General features: G+C 39.6%; 1 protein-coding gene across 2 annotated transcripts in view; it reads right to left on the reverse strand.

The window, feature by feature from the left end:
* Positions 1-9,500, reverse strand: part of InR (Insulin-like receptor) — a 29,259-nt gene extending 19,759 nt beyond the window's left edge. For both annotated transcript variants that reach the window (XM_074102245.1, XM_074102246.1), the window contains exons 1-8: positions 9,415-9,500; positions 7,284-7,422; positions 5,698-5,876; positions 4,755-4,907; positions 4,141-4,300; positions 2,702-2,846; positions 2,036-2,256; positions 906-1,080 (exon numbers count right to left, since the gene is read on the reverse strand). In XM_074102245.1, the coding sequence (XP_073958346.1) occupies positions 906-1,080; positions 2,036-2,256; positions 2,702-2,846; positions 4,141-4,300; positions 4,755-4,907; positions 5,698-5,876; positions 7,284-7,371 (1,121 nt within the window). In that variant the 5' untranslated portion in view covers positions 7,372-7,422; positions 9,415-9,500. The remainder of the gene's footprint in view (positions 1-905; positions 1,081-2,035; positions 2,257-2,701; positions 2,847-4,140; positions 4,301-4,754; positions 4,908-5,697; positions 5,877-7,283; positions 7,423-9,414) is intronic.
* Positions 9,501-22,897: the final 13,397 nt, after the last annotated feature.

A 22,897-nucleotide genomic window follows, 5' to 3' on the forward strand; every position in this document is an offset into this window, starting at 1 on the left:
GTATGTAAACTCTTTATTGTACAAAAGAAAATATACAAAACACAATTGACAAACTTTGAGATACTGGTACAAAGGCGGACTTCTCCCTTTAAGGGATCTCTACCAGTCAACCTTTGAATAGATGTGAGGAGCAATCAGTCAGGGTCCGACAAAGAGTGAGTTTAAGAGTAAAAAAAAAAAAAAACAACACAGTCATTTAGTTCCGAAAATTGGTAAACATATTATGTAAATTGGTGACCTCAAAAACTGATATAAGTGTAATTAAATCAATTTTAAAGACGGCGCCACTTTTTAGGGTGAATTATATTCAGATAAAAAACAAAAACCGTTTAGTTTCAATACTTCACACCTCAGACCTGACATCGCTAAGAACATTTCGAATTAACAAACACAAAGAGCAAATTCTAAAATAAATAGCGGCTTTGACAAGACATCTGTACTCCAAATTTCATTGATATACATCTTGTAGTTTTCGAGTAAAATGCCTGTGACACGGACAGACAGACAGACAGATAGACGGACTTGACGAAACTATAATGGTTCCGTTCTTGCCATTTTGGCTCCGGAACCCTAAAAATAGGTAAATTTGAACACTGAACATTATTGACAAAACACAATGTGTACCAACTGCGTTCCTATAAATATCTACGGAACTATTCCCAGAACCTTTACTATGTAATCCTTACAACACGGGCAGCTGGACATTGTATGCTTTATACAATATGTATTATGCCTATTTACTTTACAAAAACCTGGCAAGCCGTATTGTGTGAACGAGAAAATAAGTACGGGGTTTCGACCTAAAATAAATGTGACTTGCCCCCCTCTTCCTGGGCCAGAACCTGGGTACACCCCTGAGGAGGCGTTTGTTCAACAGGTGATGATGATGATGATTGCATACTAACGTGTCAGAGCAGGCATCCCGCTGTCCGTAGAGCGTGACGTTGTGTTCGGCGGCGATATAGTAGATGGAGTAGCCGAGCAGTTGCCGCGTGTCGTCTATGCAGAACGTGTTCCAGGTCAAGATCACGAAGTTCTTGTGAAGAGTCTGAATGCGGAGGTCCAACGTCTCCTGGTAACCTGCAAAATAAAAAGACGATAAAAACTAGTCTTCCATCATCATCACGTTCATTAAACCTATTTTGTCCTCGATTTCTATTCGAGCTCACCTGCGGCTCGGTGTATGAAAACGTCTTGGGTAAAATTGCGCAATACCAGCGCAATCAGCAAAAAAAGCTTGTATTAAGAAGGAAAGACAGACTTGCGCTGTCACCCAAACTACATATCCGTTCAAGTCAATCAGATCATGAGAATAGGGAATATTACTGAAATTTTCTCCTGTCAGAATGCAGCACTAGCACAAACCGTAAACAGATTTTTGAGTATCTTAAATGCCATAATATCGTATTAGTCAATTATTTTTTGGAAATATAGCTCTATCGTTACTATCGATATAAAATATTATGTTATGTTGTTACTAATAAACATAATTATAATTTCTACAGGTACTAATACTCTTTGGTCATGATCTGTCATGGCGACAAAACAAAATATAATGAGAACTGACGTTGTCATGGGGGTTTGCGCTAGTGTCGCCTCCTGCGCAGAGCTTTGCCATAAAGTTATGAAGACGGGTGACACTCTTTCCCGGCCCGGATAATACCGGGATGGAAATACCGACCCTGTTTTTCGTGTCCACGCCCATAGAAGCTCCAGTCAGTTTCTGTGGGAGTGTACACAAAAATCAGGCCGGTATTTCCATGTCGGTGTTATTCGGGCCGGGAAAGAGTGTCACCCATGAAGACAAATTAGACGTAAGACCATTACAAATTTAACAACATAATATCGTAATTAATACAAACCTCTGTTTCAAAAACCTTATGTTAACTTACCACGTCTCATGATGGGATTGACTTGAATTTTGGTATAGACAAAAAGCTTTTTTATACTTATGTATTTTTTAAGATAGATAGTTTCAGTTGCATACAATAAGATCATTTAATTACACTGATATTGCACCAACAGAAAAACTTACATAGCGCTTGATCTCCATTGTTATCTGTTGAGACTTCCACCTCGTCGAAGCTGGTGCCAACGGTCATATTGCGGAGCGGAAGGATCTGCTTGTTATAGCAGAGCTTCTGGTTGAAATGTATAAACAGCTTGCCAGTGATCTGGAGCCGTTTGGGCGGGTCAGCCTCCCAGTCCCAGAGCAACTCCAGGTTTGGGTTGTTGAATATATGCAGAGCTTCACCTCTGGGAAAGTTAATCATTATTTTTCTTTATATTATGTTAGCGAGAGTTAATTCTTACTTATCTTTTTCTAAAGCAAGAAAAATGAATGCTAATAATTATAAAGCACTGCCTGCCATAGTCAAACAGAGTAAAGTACTTATGTGTGTAATACACCATTTATGGATAACAGAGGAACCAGATTGTATGAAAATATGTAAAAACGAGTTACTATTTTCAAACTCATTAGTGCGGGGATGGAAAATAGGAGAACCAAAATTTAGGCGGGCCAATCTTATCTATTCGTACGAAATTTTTATATAAATAATTAAAATTGTGATTCTAGATAATATAATTATAAAATATAATTTCAGTGTCTGACTGAAGGGCCATATTATAAGCTAATTTAGTAGGTCGCCATTTTGATTAATATAACTGTGCTGCAATTATTATAAAATTACATACTCACTTATGTAAACCAGGGATAGCAACGATTTTCTCGAGCCGTTTCAGCGACATCAACGACACGAGAGGGTACGAGCGAACGACTTTGAGCACGCCGTAGATTACCCGCACTTCGCTGAGCGCAGATTCCAATATCGATACGATGTTGCCTGAAGACAATTGAAAAAAACTTGTTCTATATTTTCTTGAAAGAGTTTGATATAACGAATCATATCATAATCAATTACAAAACTCTTTAGATCCTTTAATAAGTTGGTTATATATCACAGGTACACGAATTAGTTACGGCCGTCTCAGAGATACCTCATGGTGCCGGCAATGAATCTGACAATGTCTCTGCGCTCCTATCTACAATGCTTGCGGGACTGTAACTCCTGTAAACAGTAAACCTTGTATGCACTGAAACACCACAGACCATACCTATTGTTTAACATCCCAAGTTGCGATTATTTTGGTCAATAATAGCCCATAAGCAAGTATTATTCAAATTATTCGTTCATACTTTCCTTTCCCTCTTCAAAACTTGACAAATTACTAGCGACTGCTCGGATATTCAAGCCAAGACAAGTCTCCAAGCGGCGGTTATTGCTTACCATAACCAACATACGTGGCCTAAAGGTCACAGCTCATTAGAGCCACCCGGCGGCACCTGACCAGCACCGCCTCTACTTTCGGCGTCCACTATTTGTCGACAGGTGATCCACGGGTGGACGACGCGTTGACAACGAGCGGACCTCGCGTGGTCCACGAATTTACTAGTAGTCACTATGGCGGCGAGCAGCGAGCTGTCACCGAGTGGTCCACTCGTGCGTGGCAACCTCGCGAGTGAGGCGATCCGGTGACCAGAGACTACTCAGGGAACTCCGGTGACGCTACGGAGTTGATGTAGTGAGCGCATACCCATACAAATCCATTATGAAGAATACTAACCGCTCTAGGCGAGGCGGTGCAGGTCGGGTGCCGGGTGGCTGTAATGAGCTGTGACCTTCAAGGTCAGCTTGGCATCAAAAGGACCGATTATGATGATAACCCGATACAGATACTGTGACCCTAGCTAAAACCCCCACTGTCATAAACTCCAAACGCTGTAAGATAAATTTTATATCGCGTTACGTGTAAGAAAGGGGTAGCATTTTGTTACCAGTGTAAGAGTTTACTGTCGACGAGGCTATGGCCCAAGAACTTGAAAAGCTGTGTGCGAAGAACCAAAGATGTGCGAAGACGTATTGCGAGGAATGTGTTTGTCATGAACTAATAGAAACGCTTTATTTACCTATCCCCGCTCAGCACATCCTTAGTGGAAACAGCTCGGCCGACCGAGGATGAGTAAATAATGAAGCGTTTCTTTTGGTTCTGGTTCATAATAAACACATGCCACGCAACACATCCTCGCACATCTCTGGTAGAAACGCAGCCTTATGGTGATGCTGATGATGCACTGACCTCCGCTGGACCGCAACGCGATGATCAATGAGCCGTTGATGGTTGTACAACCGCGGAACTTTTCCGCCGACGCGGCAGAGTTAATGGTACCACCCGTGCACTCGCGCGTGCAGCCCGACGGCGGGCATTTCTCGCACGACGCATTGTCCTTCGTACCTTTCTGCAAAAAAATGTGTGCCATTTCTGCAGCCACTTTTTTCGAATATTCAAGATTGTATTTTAGAACACAATTGTTATCTGTGCCCTTTTAACTATTAATTGAATTTAATTTAAAAAGAAAAAACCGTTGTATAGCGTTTTTAACGGTTGTAAGGGTGGCTGAGAGGCCTTTGCCCAGCAGTTAAAAAAAGCCTGACGAGCAGGCAACTATTAGAACATTTTCAAGCTCCTCAATTTTAGGACAGCTCATCTTGCGCAGGTCCTAGTATTTTATTTAAAACATTTTTCGGATATCTCAAAATAGGTCAAATTAACAGGCATCTGACACAACATATGGAAGCAAGTCGATGCACAATAGTGAGATCAGTATAGCTCAAGTAAGTCCTTTAACAACTGTTACAAGGATCACTCAACCTACATAGATTCCACAATAGTAACTCATAGTTTTTTATTACCTCCATGTAGCCGTTAGGGCACATATAGACGCAGGTGTCGTTCAATATTTTGTACGCTTGGATGTTCGGCTCCAACCGCATCCGGCTGTAGTTGATCGGCGGCGGTGGCGGCATCTCGCGGCACTCCTGCTCTGTCACGCACCGCCGGAACAACTGCGTCACATAAAAACGACAACATATTCTACAGATCTAGTGATTTTTTCTGCCGTATTCTGTCAGTTAAAGTCGTATTTATCTTGTTTCCTCAATTAGCTTCAGAGAACTTCAATTAGCCAGTTGCGAAAGCAAGAAAAATATGAACTCTTCCGACAAAATATGATCGCCAAACAATGTTCACTTTTTTTTTATTCGACTGCATGGCAAACGAGCAAGTGGGTCTCCTGATGGTAAGAGATCACCACCGCCCATAAACATCTGCAACACCAGCACTGCAGATGCGTTGCCAACCTAGAGGCCTAAGATGGGATAACTCAAGTGCCAGTAATTTCACCGGCTGTCTTACTCTCCACGCCGAAACACAACAGTGCAAGCACTGCTGCTTCACGGCAGGATTAGCGAACAAGATGGTGGTCACTACATCTGTACCAACATAATGGACCATTTTTTAATTTTAATTTTTAACTTACTGATAACGTCATTTCGACATTTTCTCTTTGCAACACAAACAAAAACAAGATTGTCTTAGCGGCGCAGCGAGGTAACCCTGGACCCCGGAGCGAAAAAGAAAGTGCCCCGAATTCTAGCTTACTATATATCCTCCATTTCTTGGTGCTATTCGCGCTTAAAGATACCACTAGGTTTGGGTCGCCCAGTCCACTGATTGTTCTACGCTACTGGGGGGCTACTACGAAATTCGAAAATCGCCCCTCACTCTCGTATTAATATTAGCATCAGCGGGACGGCAAGATAAAAAAATCGAATTTTGCACTTCGTAGTATATTACCTTGTACATGTGACCGGGGCACGTTTCGGTGCAGGTGCGGTTTGTGCCGTATCCGACCGAGTAGTGTCGGCAGACATGGCAGTGGTGCTGCTGGTCACCGTCGCAACCGCCGAGACAGGCCGCGTTGCAACACGTGCCGTTGGCCGTGCACGAGCGGTTGCCGCAGCTCGCGGGACACACTAAAAGGACACGAGCCAGTTAGGGCCTCCTCAAACCTATCACCACGCAATAAGAGCGAAAAAGACGTCTTAAGGGCGGTCGACGTCTTTTTCGCTCTTACTGCGTGGAAATAAAGAGTTTTTTGAATGGCTAAAGCCGATTCCGCGTCTATAGATGTAGGGAGACCCTTTTACTGTGGATCAAGTCTATTTTTGGGGTGGTTTCTTTTGTAGGGCTTTTACTCCGATGTTAGAAATTAGAACTTCGTATCGTCCCGCTCACTCGTAATGGTATTTAATAGTTTGATACGAACTTCGAATTTCTAACTTGGGAATATACCCCCAGATGCTGTATGGGGTATTTGACACCATTAATTGACAGTAGTAAAAAATATTTTAATTTAAATAAACATTTAAATTAGGTATCATCATCATCAGCTGGGAGACGTTCACTGCTGACCAAAGGCCTCCTCCCCTTAGAACGCCACAATGAACGACATCCACTTGCATCCACATTCCACCGGTTGCCCGCAACACTCACGATGTCATCATTTGACCTAATGGAGAGATATTACAAGTAGCGATTTTTAATACATAATCATTTACCAATCAGATCTGTATCTTTGTGAGAAAATTGAATTATTTAATAACAGTTTATTTTTCGGTAAACAAATCTTACTTTTGTATTTACATCACGTTGTGTCAAAACAACCTCTGGGAGTTGGTTTAGGCATTAATTGCCCAGTCATGTCATGAATACTTTTCATTTATATTTGAGAGTTTTACCAAATATTCAACAACAAATACCAAAGCAAACATTCAAGCAACTTTGAAAGGTTTCATTTAAAGGTTGGTATGCTATAAAACACGACCACGCACGGGTTGTATGTAGGTATCTACTGCAGTGCAATTTAAGTGAAATATTTATGGGGTGCAGTTTGTTACAACGCAATGCAACTAACAAAGCGTGGGAGAGCCCATACAAGGGTTTGCAACAAACATCCTATAAATAACCCCTTGCGTGGGCGGAAGAGCCTTAATGATCTTTATTTGTGGCTGAGCAGTTGAAGAATTTTACGTAAAGTACCTACCTACCTATTTTTTCTTACAAATTGCTAAGATCAAATTAGTGCGAGCGAGGCGGACTCCGTACAGACTCAGTTCAATCTCACCTCTATGAAGTTGATCGCTGCAAATTAAACTGAGTCCTTGCGGAGTCCACTCCACTCGCTGTGGAAAGTGGTCATAAGGCACACTAATAACCGACCCGTTTTTGACAGAATATGTATTACTATGACAGCTTTAACAATACAAAGAAGACTAAGCCAAAATTCGAAAGGGCCCACAGTAGACAGTAAGAGTTTTTTCTGTACGGGTGGTACGGAACTCGTCATGTGCGATTTCTACTTTCAAATATTTGTCGCTTACCTTTCTGGCAATGTTTGTCGTCCCAGCAGAGCAACCGACCGCTGGCGTCGGCCGGGCACTGGAAATGCGACTGCCGGTGGTCGTCCATTCGGCCCTGCGCGTTGGGACACAACCCACAGAGACGCGTGTCGTAGTTCGACTGGAAAAGGAGAAAACAACATTATAAAATTTTACCTACAATAGTAGGGAATTTGTTAGCATCTCTGTTTTTCACCTCGGTATGGTCGATCGTATTGGCTTTAATATATTATTATATGCCACCTAAATAAAAGCCGCCAAGACAATGATGAATATTGTAGTAGGTATGACTAGCTGTAGGTAAAGATGTATTATTTCTTCTGAACACCTAAAGGATGTAAAATGACATCTGCAAATTTAACTTAAGCTTTTTCCAAATTAGTGACGTAGGCATTTTAAATAATTTAAAAGTGTGTAAAAACTTTCTCTTTGCCATTTACCAAGATAAACTTAAATTAAGCCATAAAATATAACGGATAACTCATTAGCATTACTCGGTATTTACTGAATTCAATCAATCTTTGTAAGAGCAAAGTGCCTTCATTTGAACAGATAAGCTTATTATTACTGATTTAACCGTCAAACCACGACACCGGGATATATCCAACCGCAATGCAGATTAAAATTCCACGTCTTCCAGTCTTAAATTCCACGAGCTACAAATGACGGCCTGCAAGATTAGTTTCTCGTCCCTTGTGGGATACACGTATTATTTTAGGTACTTGTTCAGCAACAGAACAACCAAGAAACTTTTGACTAAAACCAGGCATTATGAAATTGCAGCGCGTGTATGCTACTTATGAATTAAGCTAGAATATCTCATCATACACAACAGACGGACCGTGAAAAATAATGCAAATCAACAAAATTAATTAAATTATTTACCGTAAACGTCAATTATTACCTAAAGGTGTCGGCGAAGTTATTTATATCTATCAATAACAGCTCCTAATGACAAGCGGCTTATGGTTTTACAAATGCATCGTTATATTTTTTGCAAACAGTTGAATTAATTAAATCATAATCCCACGGTCAGTGGCGAAAACAAGTTTAAAGCAGCGTTGTATTTCTACGATAATAACGCTGCCACTAACTACTTTATTTACATCAGCTATTGCCTATTGGTATGAGCAGTGAGCAGTTGAGCACACTAACTATCACTGCCCTGTGTTGTCCTTAAAACTAAATTTGTTTACAGGACAGCATGATAACGGTTGATGGAACGCTCGCCTTAAATTGTTGATTGTTTGGAATGCGATGGTCATTAAAGTGCCCAGTCATGCATTAAAAGGTCAAAGCTGGCAATGCTATGAGATATCATGACCGCGACAAACAGCCATTCGACGTTAACCTTGTAAATGAGAAAATAAAAATAGGTACCTATCACGGGATTTCATTGCCGAAAAAGATTTTAGGATGATTGTTATGTATTTTTTATTAATGAGTCATGTAATTAAGTGATGACGAACACTATTAGAGGAATTGTATAATTTGCAGACATGTAGGTACTAATCAAACACAGAGCGCTGAGATTAAAAACTTTATTTAGTACGTAATTGTGTTTCTTGGCTGCGAGCGTTACTCCTTGCCGAGTGATACGGTAAAAGAGATCCATCCAAATGATCCTTGCAAAAGTTTACCTACTAGCTAATGGTTATTTACTTTTAGTTAAGTTATTAAGATTTCCAGACCTCTTATACCAAATTTTAAGTTACTAGAACAACTGGAAGTACCCTATAGGTTTTGCTTCCCTGGCAAATTCTATGGAATCATTATTTTTTAATTATTATTATTATTTATAATGCACAGGCAGCTTATAGCTGATGCGTGCATATCATTGTTCACTTGTGTAATTGTCTTCAAAGTACTTATCAAGACAATCAGTTATCAGTTTAATTACTGTATCTTTTTATTGCGTTTTCTTAAAAATGACATTTTTGCACTGCTCCAAGTGGCAGTAGGCCTGAGTATTTGATACGAAGTTAGCTTCATACCTCGTCGCGTTCCTGAGAAAAGGACCTTGACAGTCGAACGGACGGACGCAAAACTAAATGAGGTAGGGTTCCTTTTTTGTCGACTGAGCTATAACTTTAAATATAACCGCCTTCCTCACCTTGATTATGCCATTGTCAACCCCGTCTGTAGCGATCTTGGACCAGTCTATGGTGTTGGTGTAACACAGCCTGTCGTTGTGCTGGATCCTGACTGCTCCCTGCTCGATGTGCGTCAGCGAACGAAGCCCCAGAGACTGGTGACAAAAAGAGAGGTTGTCAGTCATCATTTCTAGGGTTCCGTAACCAAGGGTGCCAACGGAACCCTATTACTGAGAATCCGCTGTCTGTCTGTCTCTCTGTCTGTTCGTCCATCTGTCACAGGGCTCTGTCTCTTGAGCCGTAATAGGCACTTGAAATTTTCACAGATTATGTATTACTGTGGCCGCTATAACAACAAATACTAAAAGCAGAATAATATATTTAAAATTGGTTCCCAACAACAAACGTGATTTGTTTGACATTTTTCTCCATATTAATAACGGCAACAGGTAGTCGGTTGAAATATTCACAAAATATTTAGTTGTATAATCACTTTAAAAATAAATAGTAAAATAGATATTTAAGGGGGTTCCCATACAACAACCTTGTTTTTTTTTGCCATTAGTCTAATGTTGTATAGATATGGTACGGAACCCTTCGTGCGCGAGTCCGACTCGTACTTGGCCGGTTTTTTTGTACATCACGGGACACTTGACACCAATTGATCTACATAGTTCGAAACGAAAAGAAATTTAATACAATTAAATCAAATTTATAATAAAAAGCAAGCAGAGCCTATGTTATGGTTACTAGGCAACGGATAAACATACATACTTAGATAGATACATACTTAAATACATTCTATTTTTTTTTTTCATTCAAATATCGGTCCCGGCCGGGGATCGAACCCGGGACCTCAAGATCCGTTTATAGTCAGGTTCTGTAACCACTGAGCTAACCGGTCGTCAAATTTTTGGAAGAAGAAGATGAATGACATACTTACATAATTATAATGATTGAAACTGTGCCATTTCTCAGTTGGATTTTGAAGATTCTCTATGCGTTTTTATTCTAGGCCAAATAGACTAAGATACAAGACTTCAACACACTCATCTCATCACGCTTAGAATACGCTTCTTATGTATATTTCAGTTAAAGTCAGCGTCTGCCACGTGAGCCAAAAAAAAATCCTTTTAGCTGTAGGTAAATTATATAAGCAATTTATTATTCATACAACTGATTAAAATTGCAATAGCTACTTTCCGCCAAACAAAACAAACCCGTCGTGACAGCGGCGAGCCGTCGTTCCCGCATAGAATACATTGTAATTACACAAGGTTCTCATTATCAAAGACAACGAGAGCGAAGTCGTTGAAGAGCTGCATCCGCGGATCACCGCCAGGTTCGGGAACAGGTCGCCCAGGTTACGAATCCCCTTTACTCTGGAACAAACAACATTACAAATATTAGTGACTTATGTGTCAAATGTTTGGAAGGCTTCCCACCAGGTGGACTGACGACATCGTTAGAGTTGCGGGAAACGGTGGATGCAAGTGGCGAGTTGTCGTTCATTGTGGCGTTCTAAGGGGGAAACCTTTGTTCAGCAGTGGACGTCTTCGGCTGATGATGTGTCAAATCATGTACAATAATACGAAAACTCAGCAAAAAGCCTGATTCGCTAATTAATGCCGTACCGCTAGGCCCGAAATTCTTAGAATCTTAATGACATTCAAACAATTTAAAAAAAATGTTTAAAAACAAAAACTATGTTGGTTTAAAGTTAACACGTCGTTAGCAGAAATGGAGTTCGCGCGTGAACATTTCCGTGCCATAATTTATCACAATTTTCGTCGCGGCTTATCTCAAGATAAATGTCTCAGCGAACTTGTTTCGATTTATGATGTTGAATCACCGATTCAAACGACAATATACAGGTGGTATGCCGAGTTCTGACGCGGTCGTGTGTCGCTCAGCACTGTTCCTTCTGCAGGTCGACCAAGAACAGCGGTCACGCCTGAAACATCGCAGCTGTGCGAACTATTATAATAGATGACCGTCATGTGACATACGAGCAAATTCGGGCTGTTATCAGTATCGGAATTACTGTAATTCGGTCGATATTACATAAATGAGCTGTGTGTAAGAAAGCTAGTTTCCCGCTGGGTTCCCACAATTTGTGAAGCAAAAGGCGGCTCGTGTAGATTGGTGCCGGAATACTCTGCAAGCTTCAACGGAGGAAGTCAAATACCGTTAAGGGCAACACACACAGAGAGCGGGCGCGGGTCGTGCGCGGGCCCGCGACGGGCGTATTTGCATGGCGGTATATGGAAGCCTTCACACAGAACGCGGGCGCGGGCGCGGGTCGTGCGCGGGTCGTGCGCGGGCCCGCGCCCGTCGCCCGTCGTCACAAACAGCGCGAGCCGAGCGCAGTGTTACCAACTCTCAAAAATATTTATCCCTAAAGCTTAAGTTAAAAACCAATAAAATTGCTATAATTAATTGGAAATCCCCCTAAAACATGTTAGTATAGGTAGTGCCACAAGAATTGAAGTGAATGATTACACACACAGCAACATGTCGTATAATGACATCAGGCAGGATTGTAAGTTTGATATACTTACCATCCAGTTTTTATTTAATTTTCCACCCATCGGCTTACTTACATACAAAAAATCTCTACTTTACGTCTATGGGAGGTACCCTTAAATGTTTTTTTTTTTTTATCTTTCATTGTACAAGTATCATTTTGTCGGGATAGTTTTCATTATATATCCGTGCAAATATCAAGAAATAATGTGAAATATAAGAAATACAAAATAAATATAAAAAGCAAAACTTCCCAAAAATCCTTAAAAATACCCCATCCCAGTTATTTACCCCCTAAATTTGAGGGGAAAACCCCTAATTTGGCAGCCGTGCCGAGCGGCAAATGGCCGGTGTTTGTATCGCGCCGCCGCTTTGACACGCGCCGCCTCTGTCAAAGGATGCCGCGTGCGATTTATGGCTTTACCGTCGCACGCGGCGTCCTTTGACAGGTAGGGTTGCAACGATATATCGAATTTTTGATAGTATCGATAACTTTGACTCCACAGTATTGATATATTAGCATTGCCTATCTACAGTGTGTTACTGGGCTACCGGCACCCAGGCTTTTTTTTAAGGGAAGTTAAAGATACGCTATTTCTGTAACTTAACCATTACATAAATTTAAATAATAAAGTAAAATCCACACTGTTAACTTTCTAATAAAAATATAATTGTCAGCCATGTACAGCTAATTAAATTGACAAATACTATATATAAGTAAATATTATAAATGCGAAAGTTTGTGTGCGTGTGTGTGTGTGTGTGTGTGTGTGTGTGTGTGTGTGTGTGTTTGTTTGTTACTCCTTCACACTAAAACAGCATTTCAATGGCATTTGGTACGTAGATAGCTGGAATAACATAAAGGCTACTTTTTACAACCTTTTATTTAGTTTCACCTGTCCCGTTGTCTGTCTGTCCGTCTGTAGTCAAATTCTGCAAGTATATTTTGACCACTTCCAGTAGTCAGATTGACTTGAAATTTGGAATACTTATGTAAATTGTGTAACAATACAATAATCTGGTAGTGACATCCTGGTAGTTCAGCCAGGATCGTCTCCGCAGCACGGAACTCTTCAACGGTTAATAGCATCGACTTGAAATATGGTATGCAAATGTAGTTTGTGTGGTTGCAAGACTGTCAACAAAAAGTACAGTCACAAAAAAAAGCTTTTATTAAAAATGTTTTTTTTTTTACCAAAAACTTGCAAGTTAAATTTGGCCCACTTGCCGGCATCCGATTGAGCTGAAATTTAGCATGCATGTGTAAATCGGATGACAATGCATTATTATTATGTCATGAAGCTGATCTGATGATGGAGCTGGAAGGTAACCATAGGAATCCGGTAATTAAATAACGCAACCGCATCGAGTTTGGGCTCGTTTGATTCGTCTTGATGAGTACTTTGGTCGGGGTGAATATGCGACCCTCTAAACAGTTAAAAACAAAATTAAAAGAAAAAAACCGACCAAGAGCCTATCGGACACGCCCAAAATAGGGTTCCGTAGCCATTACGACAAAATTGAGTAATATTTTTCTAAGGATTTCGTATTTTATACGGAATCTCCCAAGTTTAAAGTTGAATATTTCGCAAACAAATTACTGAAACGAAAAAAAGACCTATCCAACGATACCCCACACTGGCCACACTATAGTGTGGATATAGTCATCCAACCCTATAGGGTTGGATGAGAAAAAAATCACCCCCATTACGTCTATCGGAGGTAGCCCAAAAATTTTTTATTTTTTTATTTTTTATTGTACCATTTTGTCAGCATAGTTTACATATATATCCGTGCAAAATAACAGCTTTCTAGCATTGATAGCCCCTGAGCAAAGCCGCAGACGGTCAGACAGACAGACAGACAGACATGGCGAAACTATAAGGGTTGCGTTTTTGCCATTTTGGCTCCGGAACCATAAAAACTTTTTTCAAAACAAGCTGTTATTAGAAAAAATAAATGAACTAAAAAGGAGAAATATATATTGTTTTTTATTCGACTGGATGGAAAACGAGCAAGAGGGTCTCCTGATGGTAAGAGATCACCACCGCCCATAAACATCAGCAACACTAGGGGTATTGCAGATGCGTTGCCAACCTAGAGGCCTAAGATGGGATACCTCAAGTGCCAGTAATTTAAATATCCATATTCAGTCTCTAGAACTTTAACTATCTACACACGCTTTCTTATAATGACAAGTATTTAATTAGTAGGTACATGTAACTTAAATTTATTTTTCCTTTTTAGTTTTCTAATAAAACCTTGTTTTTAAAAAGGTTTTTCCTTTTAATTTTATTATATTATCCCGATATTTCCACGGGATAGGGATGAGCTGGACGTCTGGAATAACACATAGAGAGAAAAGACGAGGTGACACGAGAATTGAAATTTGTATGGCAGCGCCCGCGGCGGCCCGCGGCTACTCGCGGCGGGCGCGCGAGAATGCATGCAAATTTCAATTCTCGTCTCGCCTTGCCGTTGGAAAATCACTATTAAGATATAGTTAACGCAGGATAGCAATAAATTCCTAATCCAATAAAAATAATAATTCTATTATTAAGTGCATGTATTATGTAAGTTCAAACACAATCACTGTATTGTTCATGAATAAATATTGAATTGAATTGTATTCTTTACAGACGAAGTCGAAGGAAACAACTAGTTATCGACAATATCGCGTTGAAACGGTCGATAGTATCGATTATCGATCTTTTAGTTTCCGATATAAATATCGATATCTTCATCTATCTACTTGCAACCCTAACTTTACATTACTCGTACTAGTCGTACTAACCGTAACTACATCATTTCATTACGATAACAAACACACAGCGAGCGCGCGCGAGTCATGTCATGAGCGCTCGAGCGGCTAGTATTGCGAGCTTCGATAATATACTTTGTTCTGTTGTAATACTTGTAATTACTGACAAAGAAACTCATGGAAATAAATGAAAAAATTATAGAATGTGTTCGTAAACACAATTGTTTGTGGGAGCCACGAAATAAACATTACAAAAATGCTGTGTTGAAGGCAAGAGTTTGGCAGGCAATTGGTGAAGAATTGAATGAAAGTCGTAAGTATATTTTATGTTATTTATTATTAATTGTTATTAAAATACGTAACAAATTTTTCTCTAATTTCAAAGGCCTCACTTGTCGATCGTCGATTTGTCGGATTTATCGATGCTAGTCCAGTCGTGGTATTTGCTTCTGTATCGTGCGAAAGAACTACATCAGTATTACCACGTCTGATAATTATATAGTTATGCAAGCACGTTGTGGCTTTGACCACATCTACTGCAGTTTCAACTGTACATTCCATCGGTCTTCTATATACGCGCCATTTGTGTGTTAATATCCCAAAAGCATTCTCGACAACACGCCTTGCGCGGCATAGTCTATAGTTAAAATTATTTTTTTGTGAATCGTGTAGACTTACGGCTCTTGGAAAAGGTCTCATCAAATAGGGTTTTAATCCAAATCCTTCGTCTCCTATCAACACGTGAGGTACGGGGTCAGACATTCCAGGCAATGGTTTTGGAGGAAGTAACATATTGTCGTGAATATATTCTTGATAAAATCTTGAATTTTCAAAAATTGCGCTATCGCTATGACGACCATAGCTTCCAATGTCAACTGTGGTAAATTTGTAAAATGGATCTACTATAGCCAGTAGAACTACAGAAAAAATATTTTTGTAGCAATAGTAGTTCGAACCACTATTAGGAGGGCATTTGATATTTACGTGTTTGCCGTCAATACTTCCGATACCATTGGGAAAATTCCAAATTTGCCTATAACCGACTTCCGACTGCCTCCAAGTATCTTCTGTGGGCGCGGGCATGTATTCCGGTTGTAGTGTTTCCCATATTGCTTTACATACTTCTTTTACTATATTCGAAACTGTACTGCCTCCAAGACGAAAAGAGAAGGATAAACTTTGAAACGAATCCCCAGTCGTTAAATACCTGAAATAAAAATATTATGTAATTAATATCATTAATTAATTGTTACAGATGAATCTATTAAAAGGAAATGGAAGAGCATGAGAGATGCATATATGAAATATAAAAAACAAATAAAAGGAACGACAGGAAGTGGAAGAAAGACAATCCACTTTATGTGGGCTGCCCAGCTGTCATTTTTGGACAGCAGTATAAGTCCAAGAGAAACTGAATCCAATATTTATGGAGAGAATGGAACCCCAATAATGACGGATTCAGATACTTCGACTCCTTCGCCATCTACGCCATCTACGCCATCAACGTCATCTACAAATACGAATCCCGATACCGATGTAACAACACAACCACTTTCTCCAAGATCGCCTCGTCCATTCGAACCGTCGGCCACATCCCGTCCAGCGAACAAAAAGACTGCAGAGGCAGACGTCGATAGCATAATAATAGATTTTATTAACAAAAAAAAAGAAAAAACACGGTACGACGGCATTGATTACTTATTCCTAAGTTACGCACAAACATTTAAAAAATTAACGACCCACAAACAAGCTATGCTCAAAGTGGACTTAGCTCGACTATTTTCAGAAGCAGAACTTAATGAACTGGCTTCACCACAATGTCCACAATATGTGCAACGTCTCTCACCGACGTATTCTATGATATCGGAAACCTCGGACAGTTATACATATAATACGAATCATTCAGAAAACGCAGCGAATGTAACAAATACTTTATTTTCAAATACACCTCGACATGATTTAGCCCAAGACTTGTCATATACAGAGGCTTCAACTTCAACAGACCCACTTTTTACCCGCTTACGGGGTTACCGACATCACAAAAACAATTTCCAGTGAATTTTAATTATGATTACATTACATGATTATTAATCAATCGATCAATTAATATTAATCATTATTTGATCTATTAAAACTGTTTTTGAGCTTGTACACACTAGCGTTTTTGCCGGCGGTTTCTCGGCGGGGCGGGAACGCGGCGGGCACGCGGCGTGCGCGACGCGGTACCTCTGCGATTATTTGCCGCCAGCGTGCCGCCACGGAGACGCCGACCGTGTATGACCATACGTGGCTTAATCGCCGCTTCCACGCGTACCGCGGCGGCGCGCAGGCGGCGAATAATCGCGGAGATACCGCGGTGTGCTCGCAGCCGCCGCGTGCGCGCCGCGTTCCCGCTCCATCGAGAAACCGCCGGAAAAACGCTAGTGTGCACAAGCTCTTAATCTTAAGTAGATAATTATGTTACGATTTTCGTTAACACCAATAATATTTTTTTAAATTGTAAAATTGTATTTCGGTTAAATTGTAAAACTTATATATATTGATTCTTGATCTCAATAATAAACAGTAATTACCTTAAACAAACTGCGAGTTTTTCTTTTGTAGATATTGCTGGCCTCCAATTTGTATCGAGTTTGAATATTCTTGTACTCAGTTTTTCATGTAACTCTTCAAAACTTGCTTTTGACATGTGAAAATACTTAAAAAAACGATCTTCATATGTTTCGAGTTCTTTGCACAGTCGATGATACTCTCCAAATTGTAACCTTTTTTTATTTATTTCATGTACCCATATCCTTTTTTTTTTCCGCAGTCGATTTCTTACAATTAATAAATTCAGCAATTCCTCGTCTGTGTCCGACTCTTCCGACATCATTAAACATACTGCCTCACCACACGAGGCTCACGATAGCCGCCAGTGTTGCCAACATCCTAGAAATTCGAGTCCCTAGACTCAAAATCAAGTCACTTAGTCGCTAAAATTAATTTTACCAGGCAACAGGGCACTGGCGGTCTGAAAGGTTGGGTTACGTGAAAAAAAATGTTGATAACTAATTAGATAAATATTATAATTAACTAGCTTTTGCCCGCGGCTTCGCTCGCGTTAAATTTGGGGTAACAATTAACATACATTTACTTTCCGCGATCCTTTTTTTCGTGTTTTGATTGATTTTTTGGAGGATTACATGGAAATATAAATACAGACGTTGTTTTAGACAGATGGTGCACATTTTGGAATTTAAAGATCAACCTACCAACTCTGAAACCCTGTTTCGCTGAAACGTTAAAGACGTTAAAGTACTACGCCTTTCTTTTGCCGGCGAGAATATAGGATTGTATCTCGAGAAATTGTAAAGTCCCCGCGGGACATGAATTACTGTTATGATCTATTTTAATATTCTTAATTGTCGATGAGAGACATATTGTAGCTTTCTATTATTGATAGAATTTGGAAATTATGCCCCGAAATTGAATTCACTTATTTTTACTATGCGGAAATTTTGCATTAAAAAAAAAGAAGTCTGTCCATCAGGGATATTGTAGCTTTCTATTGGTAACAGAATTATTTAAATCAGCTCAGTAGTTTCAGAGATTACCCCCAACAAACAAAGAAACCAACAAAGTTGAGATATTTTCCTATTCCATGGGATTTTCTAAAAATCTTTCCCTAGTGCACCTCTGTATTACTTTAGGTCCATCTATGCTAATTTCAAGTCTCTAGCGCCAGTAGTTTTGGCTATGCATTGTCTGTCAGTCAGCCAGTCATGGTACTGTTTAGGTAGAGTTAGGTATAGAATTATAAATAAATCAACCTTGAAGTTAAATTCACTTTTTGCTATCCCGCGGGAATTTTATGTTTTTCCGGAGAAAAGTAGCGTATGCCAATCAGGGATAATGTAGCTCCCAATTGGTAAAATATCTTTTTAAATCAACCCCAATGATGAATTTACTTACGTCGATCCTGCGGTAATTTTGCATTCTTCTGTAGAAAAGCAGCCTATGTCAATCAGAGATAATGCAGATTACTATTAGTGTTTTTTTTTTTAATCAGCTTCGAATTTGGATTGTCTTACTTACTTCTATGTACCTATCCTGCGAGAATTTTGCATTTTCCCAAAGAAGTGTAATCTATACCAATCAGCAATAGTGCAGCTTTAAATTAGTGGAAGAATTTTTAAAATCAGCTCTGAAGTTGAATTCAGTTTTTTCTATCCCATGGGAATTTTGGATTTTCCAAAAATAAAGTGGCCTATGTCAATCGAGGATAGTCAATTATATCATATGAAAGAATTTTTAAAAGCAGTGCCAAAGTTGAATTTACTTATTTCTATCCCGGCGGGAATTTTTCATTTTTCCGGAAAAACGTATCCTATGTCAATCAGGAATACTGTAGTTTACTTTTGGTGAAAGAACTTTTAAAATCAGACACGAAGTTGAATTCACTTATTTCTATCCCGCGGGAATTTTACATTTTCTCGAAGAAGAGTAGTCTATACTAATGAGGAATAGTGTATCTTTTTATTGGCGAAAGAATTTTTAAAATCATCTCCGAAGTTTCATTCAGTTTTTTCTATCCCATGGGAATTTTGTAATTTCCCGAAGAAAAAGTAGCTTTTGTCATTTGGAGATAGTCATATCACATAATATGTAAGAATTTTTTAAATCAGCTCCGAAATGAATTAATTTATTTCTATCCCGCGGGAATTTTGCACTATCCCGGATAAAAAATAACATATGTCAATCAAAAATAGTGTAGCTTACTAACGGTGAAAGAATTTTTAAAATCGGCTCATTAGTTTCAGAGATTCAACTACAAACAAAGAAGCGAAAAAAGTTTAGATATTTCCCTATCCCGTGGGAATTTCGAAAAATCCTTTCTTAGTGCGCGTCTACATCTATTAAGAAATATATATTCCAAATTTCAAGTTTCTAGCCCCAGCGGTTTGGGCTGTGCGTTGATCTATAAGTCAGTCAGTCAGTCAGTCAGTCAGTCAGTCAGTCAGTTTCTTCTTTTATATATATAGATAGATTAATGACATATCGTGTAGGTACAGTCAACGTAATAAATAAGAGATCACTTTTGTAACTTGGCACTTTAACGTCATGTTTGATAAGCCATACGAAATTGTGTAAAGACTGAAAGCGACAAGGTACCTATACCTAAAAAGTGATCACTTATTTATGACGTTGACTGTCGAACAACATACATAATATAAAAAAAACACTTACTTTTAATCCCATCCCACTAATATTATGAATGCGAAAGTTTGTAAGTCTGTTTATTTATTACTTCATCAGCCATCATCATCACGTCAAAATCGCTGAACCGATTTAGATGAAATTCGGTATACAAAGTATCCCGCAGAAACTATACAAATTTTCCGGGATAAAACTATACTATATCCATCTCTGTGACTACAACTATATGTATACCAAATTTCATCTAAATCGGTTCAGTGGTTTAGACGTGATGAAGTAATAAACAAAAACCGGCCAAGAGCGTGTCGGTTTTTTTTATTTCGATTATTTATGCTGGCTCGTGCTGAGGCACCGACTTCGAGCTATTATTAGGTACACCTAGGAAAATATTTTGCAGGGTTTTGTAGTCGGTTCCATTTATTGTTATTTTTTTTTATTTGTTTGGAGTCGGTTTTACTTTTTTGTTAACCACATATATCTCGCGGCACTGTAATAATTCTGTGTCGAGTTGACAAAAATGTATCCATTATAAGTTTACGTAGATAGTGTAACTTTATAACTAATAGTAGGTACATTACTGCAGAGGCCATGAAGTAAGGGACGAGTTCGGGGTAGAATAAAACGAGTCCAGCAATCCCTGTTCTGGACGAGGTTTGTATAGTGCTTTCTCAAACAATGTGAGGAAATATTTCATACATCCATCCATCCGTCCGTCCGTCGGTCCGTCCCATCCATCCGTCCATCCATCCATCCATCCGTCCATCCATCCATCCATCCGTCCGTCCGTCCATCCATCCATCCATCCATCTGTCCGTCCGTCCGTCCATCCATCCATACATCCATCTGTCCGTCCGTCCGTTCGTCCGTCCATCCATCCATCCGTCCGTCCGTCCGTCCGCCCGTCCGTCCATCCGTCCGTCCGTCCGCCCGTCCGCCCGTCCGTCCGTCCGTCCATCCATCCGTCCGTCCGTCCGTCCGTCCGTCCGCCCGTCCGTCCGTCCGTCCGTCCGCCCGTCCGCCCGTCCATCCATCCATCCGTCTGTCCGTCCGTCCATCCATCCATCCGTCCGTCCGTCCGCCCGTCCGTCCATCCATCCATCCGTCCGTCCGTCCGTCCGTCTGTCCGTCCATCCATCCATCTATCCATACATCCATATATCACATCGCATCGCATCGCAGTATCGCAAATGCTTACAGAGTAGTGGTGGTTGGCTGTTCGTAATTTTTCCTTTGTCAGTTTAATCTTAGTAAGCAAATTTAAAAAGTTAGAGCAGCGGACAATAATGGATTTTCATACATAGTTCATGGCCTAGGCCAAGAAGTTATGTAGGGAGGAGGTAGGGAGCCATAAATGAGAAGCTTCATGTCTCCATTTCGTGACATTAACGCATACATTTCCGAGCATGTTTGAGAAATAGTTATTTGTGCAACAAGAGAGCAAAGTTGTTTTTTGTTGCGAGTGTTGATTTTGAATCCCGAGTAAGCGAAGGATTCTATAATTGAATCACGAGCGTTAGCGAGTGATTCTAGGTTAGAATCCTGAGATCAGCAAGGGATTGAAATACACGAGATGCAAAAAAACTTTGGTCTCGTGTGACACATACAATTTTTCACCTCAGCAGCGAGAACATAATTTAAATGTAACATAAGAATAAAACCACATATACCTACCTGTTTACAAAACAAACACATTTTTTTTTTAATAAAATCCGATTATTATCAAATATAATAATTACATTTAAAACCATAAAAAGAGTCCAGTAGCTACAATACAAATCGCATACTCATAACATGCAATCTTAACTTCTTGTACTAATGTCACACTTATTTTTTAATACTGCAAAAAGCCTCATCTCGGGGTAATTGAAAAGGTTGAACAATTAAACCTTTAAATATGATTTTTATTAAGATTTCTATTACATAAACATGAATAGATTTGTTAAAAAATCATTCAATTTAACAAATAATAATTATACTGTAGAGGCAGTATACGGAATTCTTTTATAAAAAAAAAAACAAGAGAAGCGGCTTTCGTGCAACGAGGTTGCATACTTTATTAAAAGATCGGGAAAATTTACATTTTGGAAATATTTCGATATATTTTTAATACACAAAAATTTAATTTAAGTTTGTAATCGACAAATTTGATCCTATCTCTTGCTTTTTTCGAGTTGAAGTGAAATGACAGATCATAGTAATGTTCAAATATTTGGAATTCAGTGAGTAGACCCAACACTGTACTCAGCATTTAAAAAAAATAATTAAAAAGTTACTTTGTCTCACGGAGTGAGCAAAATGCGATTTTGCTCACTGATTTCTCATAGCAAAACCTGCCTGTTTGAGGTGCTGAGGTGAAAATAAAATTATTCTTATTCTTATTATTGGTTCTAGAACTGTTTTCATTTGTAGGTACTCCAAAAGTCGCCAGATAAACCATTTTTTTAGTCTAAACTTTTTTTTGGTCGCTAATATTTAAGCAAAAGCCGTCACTTCTAGGGATAAAGTCACTAAACTGGCAACATTGATAGCCGCTGCGGGCCCGTCGCGGGTCCGACCCGCGCTCTGTGTGAATACAACGAACCGCGCGGCTCCCGCGGCGGACACGACCCGACCCGCGCCCGCTCTCTGTGTGTGTTGCCCTTTAACTATCTGCGATATAATTTAATGAAAACAATACTTTTGATAAATTTTATTAGCATAAAATAAAAATGCAGCACACGATCTCACTAAAAACGTTACGTATAACAGGCAGTAATTATATCTAGGTTTGTTCGGCAATGAGCTTTCACCCTGCAAATGGCAACGGTTTGTTAAAACGCCTGCATCTCCCTCATTCAAGCAGGATAGAGATATGGACCTAGTTCACGTTATGTTCTTGAGTATATAGAAGTCGACCAAGGCCGTCTTGCTAACGTTTCTGACGCCGCGATCGCAATAAGGACAGATTTCGCATAAAAAAGTGCATTTGATTGTGATCGCTAGCGTCAGAAATGTTTGCAATACAGCCCAGAGCAGCA

The sequence above is a fragment of the Choristoneura fumiferana genome, chromosome 18 (assembly GCF_025370935.1).
Source record: "Choristoneura fumiferana chromosome 18, NRCan_CFum_1, whole genome shotgun sequence".
NCBI lineage: Eukaryota > Metazoa > Arthropoda > Insecta > Lepidoptera > Tortricidae > Choristoneura > Choristoneura fumiferana.